This window comes from Zonotrichia albicollis, chromosome 4, assembly GCF_047830755.1.
Source record: "Zonotrichia albicollis isolate bZonAlb1 chromosome 4, bZonAlb1.hap1, whole genome shotgun sequence".
NCBI lineage: Eukaryota > Metazoa > Chordata > Aves > Passeriformes > Passerellidae > Zonotrichia > Zonotrichia albicollis.
The window spans coordinates 46,239,723-46,253,025 of NC_133822.1; the positions used below are offsets into that span (position 1 = coordinate 46,239,723).

General features: G+C 39.0%; 1 protein-coding gene across 10 annotated transcripts in view; it reads right to left on the reverse strand.

Moving 5' to 3' along the window:
- The window catches only part of NAV3 (neuron navigator 3), a 508,016-nt gene that overhangs the window by 98,781 nt on the left and 395,932 nt on the right, over nucleotides 1–13,303 (reverse strand). For all 10 annotated transcript variants that reach the window (XM_074539691.1, XM_074539692.1, XM_074539693.1 and 7 more), the window contains 3 exons: nucleotides 8,959–9,067; nucleotides 6,807–7,190; nucleotides 3,320–3,439 (listed from right to left, as the gene is read on the reverse strand). In XM_074539691.1, coding sequence (XP_074395792.1) covers nucleotides 3,320–3,439; nucleotides 6,807–7,190; nucleotides 8,959–9,067 — 613 coding nt within the window. The remainder of the gene's footprint in view (nucleotides 1–3,319; nucleotides 3,440–6,806; nucleotides 7,191–8,958; nucleotides 9,068–13,303) is intronic.

The following is a 13,303-nucleotide window of genomic DNA, read 5'->3' on the forward strand; positions in this document are numbered from 1 at the left end:
CATCTTACTTTGAAAAAGGCTTTGAAATCCAAGAATTTTCCTCAAATACTCCCTCTACAAGTCCCAAAAGGCAAATGCTGGAGCGTAGAGGAAGTAGACAGGACAATAAATGAAATGTAATGTAATACCACTGAGACCTCTCTTAGCTATATCCCATGATATACCAGATAAAGAAAATCCATCTTCCTCTCTGATTAATTTCTTATGGTGACTGAAACAAGGTAAATTGGAAGGAATGGGCATTTAATAAAAAACAAAACAAAACAAAAAAGTCCAATTAAAAAAGTGTCCAATTAAAAAAAAAAGAAACCAAAACCAAAACCAACCAAACAAAACACCCACAAACAAACAAAAAAGCCACCACTTATTGAAATAACTGTTGACATCTGATGCTGCCAGTGTCCTTTCAGCCTTTACAATTCCTTCACTGGAATAAGCAATTTGGCTGTACTACTTTCTGCAACAATGTGCTTTATGCAAGCAACATTAAGCCTTGGCTTATGTTGACTTGGCGAATTTTAGTTTTATGAAGTTCAAAGAGCAATTCAATGGGGATGAGCTCTCTCAGGCTAGGTTTCCAACATAGAGATCCTTCAATCCTTTGCTTTTTGGAAAGATGTGGAGATACAGGTGTTATCTGTAACAATTTAGTGTCATCACACTGGGGACCTTCCTGTCTTTTTACACGATCCAGGAAATGAGAATCAGTCTGAACTTATAAATTTACCAGAAATGGCATGACCCTCAAAGATATCAGTCCACGTCTCTAAAGAATATTGTACTGCCAGCTCACAAAGAGAAAAAGTTTTAAAATATAAGCAGAAGATACAACTTAAGTTGTCAGAAAAAACCCCAGGTTGAATTTTCATGAACATGGGATTGCTATCAGCAAAAGTTGCTGCCTCTAGTAATGGGCAAAATACCAAAACTCTCCTGCTTGCTAATGTAAATCAGATATTTGCAGCATAAAATTTATTTTCTACCCAGAAAAAAGATGCCAGCAGAGTCCTTTACAACAGAAAGGCAAGGGCAGATCGTGCCAATTATGAAAAAGGCTTATAGTAATGATACCACAGAGAAAATGCATGTGTCCTTCACATATCTACTGGGATGACAGTGAGGAAAATAATCCTCTTTCACAGAAGTTCATCATCCCAGTGGCAAGACATAACTTGCAGCCTATTATTTTTTTTTCAGAGTAGACAAAAAATGATGCAAAAGGCTACATGAGATCAGATGAAATCTTAGGTACTTACATTGTTGTGAAGGAACAAAGCTTACTCTGCTGAAGTCTCAGCAATCTCTATTGCTTTTTTTCCCTGATTTCACATCATAAATGTGGAACACATTCTTGAAGATCATCATAAACAATTTTTTTCTACCCACCACAGTTTTTTTTTGCAACCAGTTTTGGTAAGAATGTGTTTTATTATCATCAGAACTCATAAAATTATTTACATTTTTACACTTCCTAAACAGCTTTTGCTTTTTTAAGGAATAGCATGCACTTATATGTAAAAAACTTCCCTCCTCTGTCCATGAAGAATGATTAAGTTTGAAAAAGTAATGTATTGAAAGGTCAGGGAATGCCAGGATTTGTCTGAATAGCCATAACTTAAATACCTTATGCCTGTGCATTATGACAAACCTTTCAATTAAATATTAAAATAGTATGGTCCATGAAGCCTCATTTAGAGGGTCTAGAAGAACATAGGAATCCAGTTTTCTTTCTTTGTGTAAGGGAAAGCAGTCATTACTTGAGTAGCTTATAGAGTCTGCAAATTATGTATGAACCCGCACACTGCACAGAACAAATACCTACATTAAGACAAATAAGTATCCTGTGTTTGAGTGCCATCTAGAACTTGAGGAATACTAATAAAAAGTAAAAAATCCCTTATTTTGGACCTTTTTTCTTCCCCCAGGGGAAATCTGCATGGTTTGAAACCTGGGTGTGAATATTGCAGGGTGGGAAGAGCTCTAATAACTTCACTCCCAAGGGAAAAATGAGAGACATGCAAAAACGTGGGCACTAGTGACGTTCTCTAATTACATGACTGTCAGCCTCTAAATTTTCCACCCTCTCTCTCACTTTGAGCATAAGGTTCCTGTTCTCACATACAGAGCTCCACAAAAGTCCCTCCTGCCCACATCTCATTTCTTCCTTCTGTTACTGCATGAGTTCTATCCAAATTATTTTCTTACACGCCTACTGCACACTTTCTCTGGTCTTTGCATCATGTCAATGCTTGCACTCCAAAGAACTTATCTGTGCTCATCTGAATTTCTATCTAAAATAGGGTTTTTCTGCAAGGTCAACAAATGCTCTCATGTCAGCTAAAGCAGCCTTCTTTTTTTAAGTAACTGGTTTCCTAGATGAAAATTATGTCCCTGATCCTGATGCATTGCTCACACTGTTGACCAATTCAGACTATTCCTGACTTATGTCACAGGCATATTTTCATCAGAAAATGTGAAAAGTAAAAATTATATCATACCTAGGTAAATATCCTAGAACTTCTTCAATTAGTATGCCAGGTTTATAAAACCAGAACCACTCCATGAACCTTTTCCCCCTTTGTGATTCAATACTTTTTTTTCCCTAAAAGAAACTTTATTTTAAAACAAGGGCATTCAAATAGACCCCATAACATTTTAGACTGCCAAATTTCACAGATGTTCCTTATCTCTATGATGTTCTGACCAAAACCTCAGAGGTGACAGCTCCAAGTTCTGCAAAAGCTGGGTTATGAATTTTTATTTCTCAGATATGATACAAGCCACCGATATGAATCTACTTTAAGTTTAAGGAACAGGATGGAGTTGTTTGTTTTTTCACACTGTACAAACAATGGGATAGAAGCCCAATTCTAACTTCTCACTACTTGCCGGCACTGCCTTCTTCTGATACTTGCAAAGGGCAAAACAAGGTGGACAAGATCATTGTTCTACCTCCAGGCAAATACAAATGTATGTTTTGAACCATGTCACCAGGCACATGCAAGCTGTCTGCTGCCTACAGGCCATGTGAATTTTCCCTTTGTTCATCAACTGATAAGGCAACCTGTTGCAAATAAGGTATGGGCTTCCTAATATTTTCTCTTAGATCTACAACAAAAAGCTCTTCCTGAGTCTCGTTCCCATGTGAGAAATTTGCTTTTTTCCCCCACTCATTGTGGTAATTACTATTTTGGGTGCTCAAAAGATTTGCAGCCTCAGAAGCTTGCTTCCTATTCCTTATATGATATTTTAGCAAGTACAAAGGAAGCAAAATATTTATAGAGCTCAGACAGGTTTTTATTTAGCAAAGCACTGTTACCTGTCAGCATCCACAGTCACGTCATGAACCCCTCTCTGGATGACGTCTCGAGAGGCAGCAAGGTCTGGTATTCGGTTCAGACTTCTTGTATATATGTTGAGTCCTCCATCTGTCATGTACCTGAAAATAAATTTGTGGTCAATCGGTGGGAAATGCAGCCATCTGGCAACATGTTTCACTTTAAAGTTAATGGTCTGTGAAATTCAAATATTTAAGGTACAGGTTGTCTTATTAGATGGTAGACTTATACCAAATACTCCCACTTTATGTGCCTGGCATAGAGAGATTGGGTATCTGCCTGTTCTCTGGGATCACTTGCCTTTTTCTGTCATGGCTTACAGGCCACCTCTTTTACTGAAATATTTTTAGACTGAAGAAGCTCTCAAGTATGTTCAAAAGCACATTTTAGATACTGTGGTTTTGCCAAAAAATAGCACCAGATGCAAGAAAAATCACTTCAGCTTAAAAAAACCCCAAAAATTAGTTGCATTTATCCAAATGGGAATAGAGATTAGGAACCCAAATTCATAGTCCCTGTTGGGATGCAATTATTCGGACATGAAATAGATATTCACTGAAGACCTTACATCGACATTTAAGAATATTTGTATTGTGTGTTCCTTTTACTTGATTCTCCCCACATTATAATGCATGTCTAATGAATGAAACAGTGAGTATAGTGCTGTTTACTCACTAGAGAACCATTAGAAGTTTATGAATTAAAAGTACACCAATAATTTCTGGAATGTCTACCTACAGTTTGGTTATCTGTCTGAGATGTCTTGGCCCTTATCATGGAGCAGCATCATCAGCCTGTCTTACCCACAGGACCTCTCCATTATGTTCCCAAAGGACCTTTTGTTAAACTGTCCTCCCTCTAAGGCTCCAGTTCTTTCTGTTTCCCTTTTGTATTTTCTGATAACTTCAATTTACCGATAAAGTTAGCATAAATTTATTTTTGAAGGATCATGCACATGTATGGCACTGAACATAGAAGCACAAATATTCAGAAAAAAAAATTCTGTACCTCACTGAACCTACACAAAATAAAGTACAGACTTACTGAAACAGGTGTAGACCCAATGTTAGGTGTATGGCCAAAATGATCTCCCAAAGTTTACTCCTGATTCAGTCTTTAACACAAGCTCTCCTTGAGCCATGAAATGGTGCCACACAAATGCACCTTTCAGTCTAAGCATGTATGCAAGCACACAAACATTTAACTTTAGTAATTACACAGAATCCCAGGCACAAACCAAGGCACGCACACACACTGCTGCTACTCCAGCTGTTCTGTTGGCCTTCCCCCTGTGGTTCCTTCTGGGAGCAGATTTAATTGAAATAATCTATGACAGAGACCTGAGGGCCAATTCAGCAGCCTGGGAGCACCTGCCTGTGCCTCCTTCCCTGTGGTTGGGGGTGGCTGAACAGGTGCAGGCCTTGAGAGCAAAGCTGTAGCAGTGGAGCCCTGTGTGGTTACTCCAGTCTGAGAAGGCAGCATGTCCTGGGTGGCAGATGGGTGAAGGCAGCCTCAAGTGCATTAAAACACAAATGATCCCTTTGATTATTTTCAACAAAACTCTGAGGTGTTTAAAGCATGGGTGAGATTCAGCCAGTAGTTTGGCAGTGTGTTTCTGAAGCCTTGGGATCTGGAGTTTAGAGGTAACTTCACATTTGTTTGCAAAGGTCAATTAACAGTCACATTTACATATTATATTCATCTTTTATTAAAGACAAAATTCAGACTTTTTTGACAGATGTTTTAGCTAGCTGTGAATTATCCAGTAGATTCCACAGCTCTAGAATTGCATATTAAATTTAGCTGTGGCTTGAATGCAATCCAGACTAAATGCATTTTTTTCCCCTTATAAGTAAGGATAGACTTGACAAGTGCAACAGGCTTTCCTTGCACTAATTTCTAATTACTGCTGCATTCTTTTCCCCAAGTGATTAAAGTAATTAAACTGATAATGGAAGAGGCATAGAGGAGATAAGACTTTACATGCCTCAGTGAATCCTGAAATTTCAGAGCATATCAACTTGTTTTTAACATTTACTGCACCTAAAAATGTTAACTGAGCACAGAGCAACTTACTATCTGTTGAGTTATCCTTATTACAGATTCAAAGAAAATTCACATAAGATGACTATATTCACCCTTTAATATGATAAGCTAATTAATACAACTCATGAGGCATTGCAAAGGATTTCCTTTTTAAAAATTTTGAATAAAACCATGCATCTGTCAAAGCCAGCATTAATATTTCCTTTATGATAAGAGGTCCTCAGACATTAAAGTATCATATTTTCCATATGTATTTTCTCTTTTCTAGCACATAGAAATATGGCATCCTACTTGACAGTCATTAATGATGCGTTGTGGACAATGTTGTCAGCAGTGCTGTATACACAGATCACTGAAAAAGTAGACCAGGGAGATACAGGAATTGCTTTCTATAAAATGATGCTTTTCCTAGAGATCTATCTTTGGATGGTGCTTGAGATGAGACACTACTCCAGAGAGAGCTTTAATCACAGACTTAGATTTCCCTTTAGGAATGTATCATACTCAATTTCATCCCCCACTATTCTCTAATCATAGCTATGCTTCAAACTAAGAGATTAGATTGACAGCAAGAATTCTAAAATTATAGAGTGAAGCAGTGTGGTGTGACATGACCAGGTACTCCATGGAACTTCTATTTAACATAGTGTTACATCAGTCAGCAAGCAGGCTTGAGGTGCCAAAAGCAGCAGTGAATAGTAATTTAAGTATGAGCAAAACTGTAACATGGCTGTTCTTTTTTAAAGATGTTCTAGGAGGTCTAACACACACAGGACTGAAGTGACTTGTGTTCCTAGATCGCGATAAGAATTGTTGAATTTAAAACACAAGGAATACAGCACCTCAAACTCCAGTACCACAATTGATAGAGCAAACAAAAAAAAAATTGTGATTCTTCCTCCTGGATACACTAGAAGAGTAACTGGTCTAGTCTCTAATGAAAAGATATTGCTGCTGCTCAAATGATATGCACAGCTGAAAACCTACAATAAAAGCCCATTACAATGACTATGCTAGATAATATCTGAAGTGGAAACAGAAAGTCAGTGCTGTCAACAACTGCTTTTCATCAGCTGCATCCAATGTCATACATACCATCTCAAACAAAACATAAAAATACCAAAAGAAGACTTACCCCAGGGAAAGCAATGCAAACTGATGGCTCACAGGACAACCAGAATTTTCCAGTAAGTAATATTGAAATTCAAAGTTCACAGCAAAGTAATTTTGATGTTAAAGAAGAATAGAATTTGAAGGCAGCTGAGAGTATCACTGGCAGATTAGAGGTTTATTTTTTTTGATATGTATATTTAAATTTTACAACTATAATGCAACTTCTGCTTGTGTGCCAAAATTTTTAGAAAAATCCTTCTAGTCCTACCAATCATGCATTAGTTCATATGGGGAAAAAGTGCCGCTTACCCACTGTTGATGTCATCAGTCCTCAGGCTTTTCCCAAGGATGTCCCCATCACTCATGTAGCCACCAACATCAGCTTCAGAGGATATGTCCAAATCAGCAGTTCCCTTCTCACTCATGTCAATCTGAGAGATGTTTCCAAGGCGAGAGACAGCAGCTCGGCGGAGTGGGGTGGTGTACATGAACCGAGAGGGGTCTGTGTGGATGAAGCGGCTGGTGCTGCTGCGAGGATAACCAGCACCCAAGGATGGAGCATCTCCTGCCTGCAGCCGAGGGCTGGCCTGCCCCAGCCTCCAAGTCATGGCGCTCGATCGGCTGGATAGGCTTGGTATGCTTCTCCCATTCACCTCAGTTGTCACAGTGCTGTCAAAAGTTGTCTCCAATGTGCTGCCAAACAGAATGGAGAAGTCAGTGAACTGTGCCTTCTATGTTTCTGAGAAATCAAGAAAAGTGAAGGCTGGAGGAAAGTAATTTGTTTTTAAAAACTCTGTGTGTATGTGCTTCCACCATATGCACACCTATGCCTGTATATGCCCTCAGCACTGAGGCCAGTCCTGTTTAGTATCTTAACAAATGACCTGGATGAGGGGATTGAGTGCCCCCTTAGTCACTTTGCTGATGACCAAAAGTTGGGCAAGAGTGTTCATCTGCTGGAGGGCAGGAAGGCCCTGCAGAGCGGTCTGGACAGGCTGGATCAATAGGCTGAGGCCAATTGTGAGAGGTTCAACAAGGCCAAGAACCAGGTCCTACTCTTGGGTCCCAAAAACCCCACACAGTGCTACAGGCTGGGGACAGAGTTGCTGGAAAGCAGCCCAGCAACAAAAGAACTTGTGTGGTTGTGACAGTGGCTGAACACGAGCCACCATGTGCCCAGGTGGCCAAGAAGGCCAATGGCATCCTGGCCTGGATCAGCAATAGTGTGGCCAGCAGGAGCAGAGAAATTGTTACCCTCCTCTACTCAGCACTGGTGAGGCCACAGCTCAAATCCTGTGTCCGGTTCTGGGCTCCTCAGTACAAGAAAGACATTGTGGTGCTGGAACATGTCCAGAGAAGGGCAGTGGAGGTGGTGAAGCATCTGGAGCACAAGTCTGATGAGGAGTGCCTCAGGGAGTGGCCTGGAGAAAAGGAGGCTCAAGGGAGACTTATCACTCTCTACAATTGCCTGAAAGGAGGCTGCAGTCACACGGGGATTGGCATCTTCCCCTAGATAACAAGTGATAGGACAAGAGCAAATGGCTTCAAGTTGTAACAGGGGAAGTTTACAGTAGATATGAGGAAAAGTTTCTTCATGGATAGGGTGGCCAAGCACTGGAACAGGCTGCCCAGGGAAGAGGTGGAGTCACCATTACTGGCAGTCTCTACAAGACTTGTAGCTGCGGCACTTCAGCCCAGGGTTTATTGGTAGACTTTGCAGTGCTGGGCTGATGGTTGGACTTGGTGATCTTATAGATCTTTTCCAAACTAAACAATTTAATGGTTCCATGATTCTATAACCTCTATTTGTGGGAATGGTGCCAAACACCCAGTACCTTAACCAAGATTAGGACAAGAGAATATTGACCCTAGAGGTTTTACTAATCTGTGTATGTGATTGAAGGTGGTGTGGTGAAACTATTTTGGTAGAAAATCCACTATATGAGTGTGTGACTGAACATAATCACATGCATGGAATTCTTGAGATATGTCTTGTGTGTTACAAAATTAGTAAAGACCCCAGGGACCTAACAGAAGGCAGTGGTTATCTGTAACAAAATTAAAAGGGAATTCGTGTGGGAAGAAAAGGGAAGGACAGGAAAAAAACACCTGGAGAGCTCAAAACTGTAACACTACACCAGTGTGTCTTTTTCTTATTGCTGGCATTTCTTTTTTACATTTAGAGTTTTCCTTGCAGTTGATCTCAACCCCAACATCTACTTATAAAATTACCTAAAATAAATTTTATCAGCTTCTACATAAATGTGTATGAAACAATAACTGTCTTTATGAATGATAGTATAAGACATTCTGACAATATAGCATATTAAAGTCACACGTAAGTTGCTAAGGCAGTTTAGTGTCATAGCTAATTTTCCCTTGCAATTCTCTCATTCATTCAGCAACTAGCAATACTCTGCCATGGTCCATATTTTTAGTAGTCTACACAAAACCAGTATACCTGTGGCTTATCTGGGTCCCTCTAAGGCTGGACATGGTTTCTTCCAAATTCTGTCTCAGGTCTGCAATGTTCTTGACGGTTCTCATTCTTCTTGTTTCAGGGTCTTCCCCTGGAAGAAAACAGTAAAACCAGCATAGACTTAAGCATGTGTTTTATTAAGGTTGAATAAAGTGCACAAGAATGCACACATATGATTGTAAATATCTTTTAATATTTTAAAAAATAAAACTTCATCCTTTCATTAATAAAACACATATACACTCATAAACAACATGTGGTATATAAAAAATCCCACCTGCCTGTTAAGGCAGGCCCAAATCTGTCAATGAAACTCTGATTTACAGTGTTGGGATTTTTATCCTCTGTAATCAAGGCAGGATGCAGCCCCAGACCACTTGATAAAGTCCCTTTTTAGTCCTTGACATTTTACATAACTCAGTAGGAAAAAACGCCACAGTAAATCTGTGATCTGTCATCCCAGAAAAAACTGGGATGACTCTTAGAACAACTCTTCAGCATTCACTTAACATTAACAGAGGCTATTTCAATGTACTTCTTAAGTAAGGCATTTAATAAAGCATCTTTCCTAGACTGTAATGCTTTTCTGAAGAGGGACATTATTTTTCATATGGGATAGAAAAAAATATGCTTCTTGGGATACAAATTGGAACACCGTAAGCACACACATCATTTATACAATTAGACTTTTCAACAGTCTTCAGGATCCATTGTGAAAAGCTAGTCTCATATCTCAGATAATGAAGCTTTCAGAACTTCACCTGTAACATCCAGAACAATGTTTACTTCATACAATTAAAAACAAATTTAAAAGAGGAGAGAAGTTATATATGATATGTTACAAAAGAGAAACATCATAAACCTCAAAGAAGCCTCCAGTGGTCAGTCATATACAAAAACCCAGAAATGCAGGTTTTCTAGGAAATTCATAGATCAAGGAAGTTTAATTCATTTTATTTTTGAACAACAAGAGAATTCCAAAAGAAATTCTGTGACAAAAATCTCTGATTTCTTCAAGGCTAGTGTTCTACTTCTGATCATGTCTTGTACCTGTTTCTTGTAAAAAAGCTGGCAAGAAGCCATTAGAATTATGTATTAGAGTTAGATGTATTTTACATGTATTAGAGGTTCATGTAAAATGCTGAACTTGAAGTACAAATAATTCCTTTTTGACTCTATCAATTACAAATTTCACATCATACCCTCACAGGCCTTCTGCAGTCAGGTCGTATTCCCCAAACACTCTGTAGCTGCTAAGAAAAATCTCAACTCCTGACATTATATGGAAATAAATTATTTAATATAAATTCCATATAAACTTTAATTCCTCCTCAACAGGCAAACAATGCATTTAACTAGCCAACATAACCTGCAGTTGTGGCTTAATGTCAAACCAGCTTTCACAGCAATACAATTTTGAGGTTTTCCCATCTACCCTGCCCTGGTTGTGTCTTCTGTCCTCTTTGCTGCAGACAAACAGTCCTTTGGGAAATTATGTTTGCTTATTTCATCACTCACAAAAAATTCTTCAGTGCTTTAATGATGCTAATGTCTACAAACGTCTGGTTTGGCACCATGAACTGACAGTGGGATCAACATGTGGATAGGATGGAAAAATGAAGTGGGGATACAGGTCCTGCACTGCTGCCAAACTCTGTCTTCTCAAGCCACACCCCAAGGCCATGTCTGTTCACAATATTTAGTTTCACAAAATAAACTACCTGTGTACGTTTTTACATGTAGTGTCTTGCAGGAGACAAATGCCTGCACTGAAATTATTTACAATTGTTCCTGTGTTTCAAGCTACATGTGTTCGCTAAAGCACTGGCAATCAATGTACTCATGGATCCCAGCAGCTCTTTGCAGAAGTTTCTGTGCCACCCTGGAGCTTCCTGTGAGGCAGGAGGGCTCATGGCCAGGCTAGGCTGAAGACATTTACATCCTCTTAGACTCAGACTGCTTTTTAAAGCCCAGACAATTTCCAGGCACACTGTCCATGCCTGCCTCCAGCCAGTTGTCCGTGGTGCACTCAGTTCCTCAGCCACTGCCCTTTGCCTTCGCCCCTCTGCCAAATGTATTCAAATTGACTTCCAAGAGTACATTATATTCCTGCCATAATACCTATATAAGGAAGACCTTGCCCTGCCTTGAACCAGAGGTGAAAGAGTAGCTTGTTGGTATAAGAGAATCTTCTATTTACACAGAAAGACAAATTCTGTGGTCTTTGCATGCAGAATTAAAGCCAAAGCAATACCTTACCTTTATATTTATTTGAGGAACTGAATACAATTCCTATTTTAGAGTGATGTTGCCCTTTTCCTTCCTTGTTTATCCTTGTCAGTTGTCCTTTGCTGTATGTTAACATTGCAAATTCTTGCAGCAAAAATGACAGCAGCTGTCTTTTTTAATATGTATTGCACAGTAAATGGCATAACAAAGCCTTGAGGTATAATTGCAATACATTAAATAAAAAAGGTACATATATGGCAAGCTGCCAAAATATATTTTCACAGTAAAGAATACTTTGCTTTCAGACAAATTATACCATAAAATTTGGTTATTCTATCCTGCAGAGGTGAAAAACTTGAGATCTAATGTCTTTTGATCTCTCAGTGACACAGCAGATAATTTCCACCAGTTTTAACAAAAAAAAGAGTTAAAACCGAAGTTTTATTATACTAAAATACTACATAGTACTATTTTAATAAAATCTCCCACTAACTGCTACAGTGATTTGAAAGAAGTAGTTCTTTTTTCTTTCCATTATTCTCTAAATGTCACTGGAATCCTGCTGTACCATGGATGAACAAGTCAGAAAGTATAAATAGTTGACAGTGAAGAAATATTCTGTACTGAGTACAAGATCCTATGTTTTCATGATAGCACTGACTCCCCATCCACATCAAGCCTCCTTCTGTAAAGAGGACCATAGGGATGATGTAGATGTTAATTTTTCAGAAAACTAGCTACACTGTGGCTGCTAGTGGAGACACTGGTGCTTATTGCATCAGGACTGGGTTCAAAGGCATCCCAGACTCCTCTGGGTACCTTGTTCCTTATAATATGGCACAGTCATCACAGAGTCTGGCCATATTTGCAGGACCTAACATATCAGAAAAGCTCCCAGTCTTGTTATCTCAAGGGATTCTGGTTTATACACTGAGAAAAAATCATTCTGTATCACACATGGGGAAACTGGGATAAGACTAAAACAGAAACCTGAAACTTTCTGTCAAAATTCTGTTCCTCTCACAAGAAAGGCCATTTTATCCAATCATTTGCAGCTTCATCATTTATAAACATGAATATTCCAAAAGACTGTCCCCAATTTTTTTGCCTATAAACAGTGAATCATTATTCCCTCAGTAAATTTCTGGAAAATACATTGATTTCTTACACTGTGTGATACATTCACAGGAAATCAAAATAGACATTTTACAGAAACCACTAGATACCCAGGTCAGTCTTTTACATTCACATTTCTGAAGCTCACTCATAATTTCACATTCAATAATAGTGTTCGTAATAATTTCTGTTCTTCTGCACATGTAATCACAGCCCAAAGCAAATGGGAGTGTAACAATTCCATCAATTTTCTGTTTTGCATGAAAGGATTTACAAATAAGAAACGTTTCCCCAGAGAATTGTCCACTATGAGATATTAATTCAGAAAGGAAAGTACTAGTTTTACCCTACAAGCAGGGAAACTGAGGCTTACAATAGAGCAGGGATTTGTCAGTGGCAAACAGCTGAATAGGAGCAGAGGCACATTAGAGCTCAGTCTTCTGTGCTAGCAAGCTTTTGATCTCTAGCAGAAGCCCTTTTAACCTACTGGTAGAGTCTAATAATAAAAGGTATGCACACAAAGATAATTCTTATTTCTTTCTTGTTTTGAGGTAACAGCTTTTTACACTATATACACAGTAAAAATTTTGTCCTTAATGTTTAAACACAATCAGGGCTAACATATCTACCAGCAAGAAGCTCCAGGCTAGACACATGGCATATAACCGTTGAAAAGCAAGCAGCTACTTCAACCATTTAACTGAAGACTGAAGAACAAAGCTTTGGAAATGAACACTTTGAGCACTCTCTTAAAGGGCTGAGAGATGAAAAGTAACACAGCAGCCTTTGAAGCACCTATGGCTGTGGACTTCAAATACTCACTGGTGTGCACAGATATAACAAAAGTGGCTATTTGAACTACACTGAAACCCTGGCACTCACAATTCCACATGTAGGGGTGCAGTTATCTGCAGGGGGGCTAGAGAAGGGGCAAGAAACACTGGAGGGTCAGTTTGTAGGAAGGCTGAGATGTGCTTCGTCC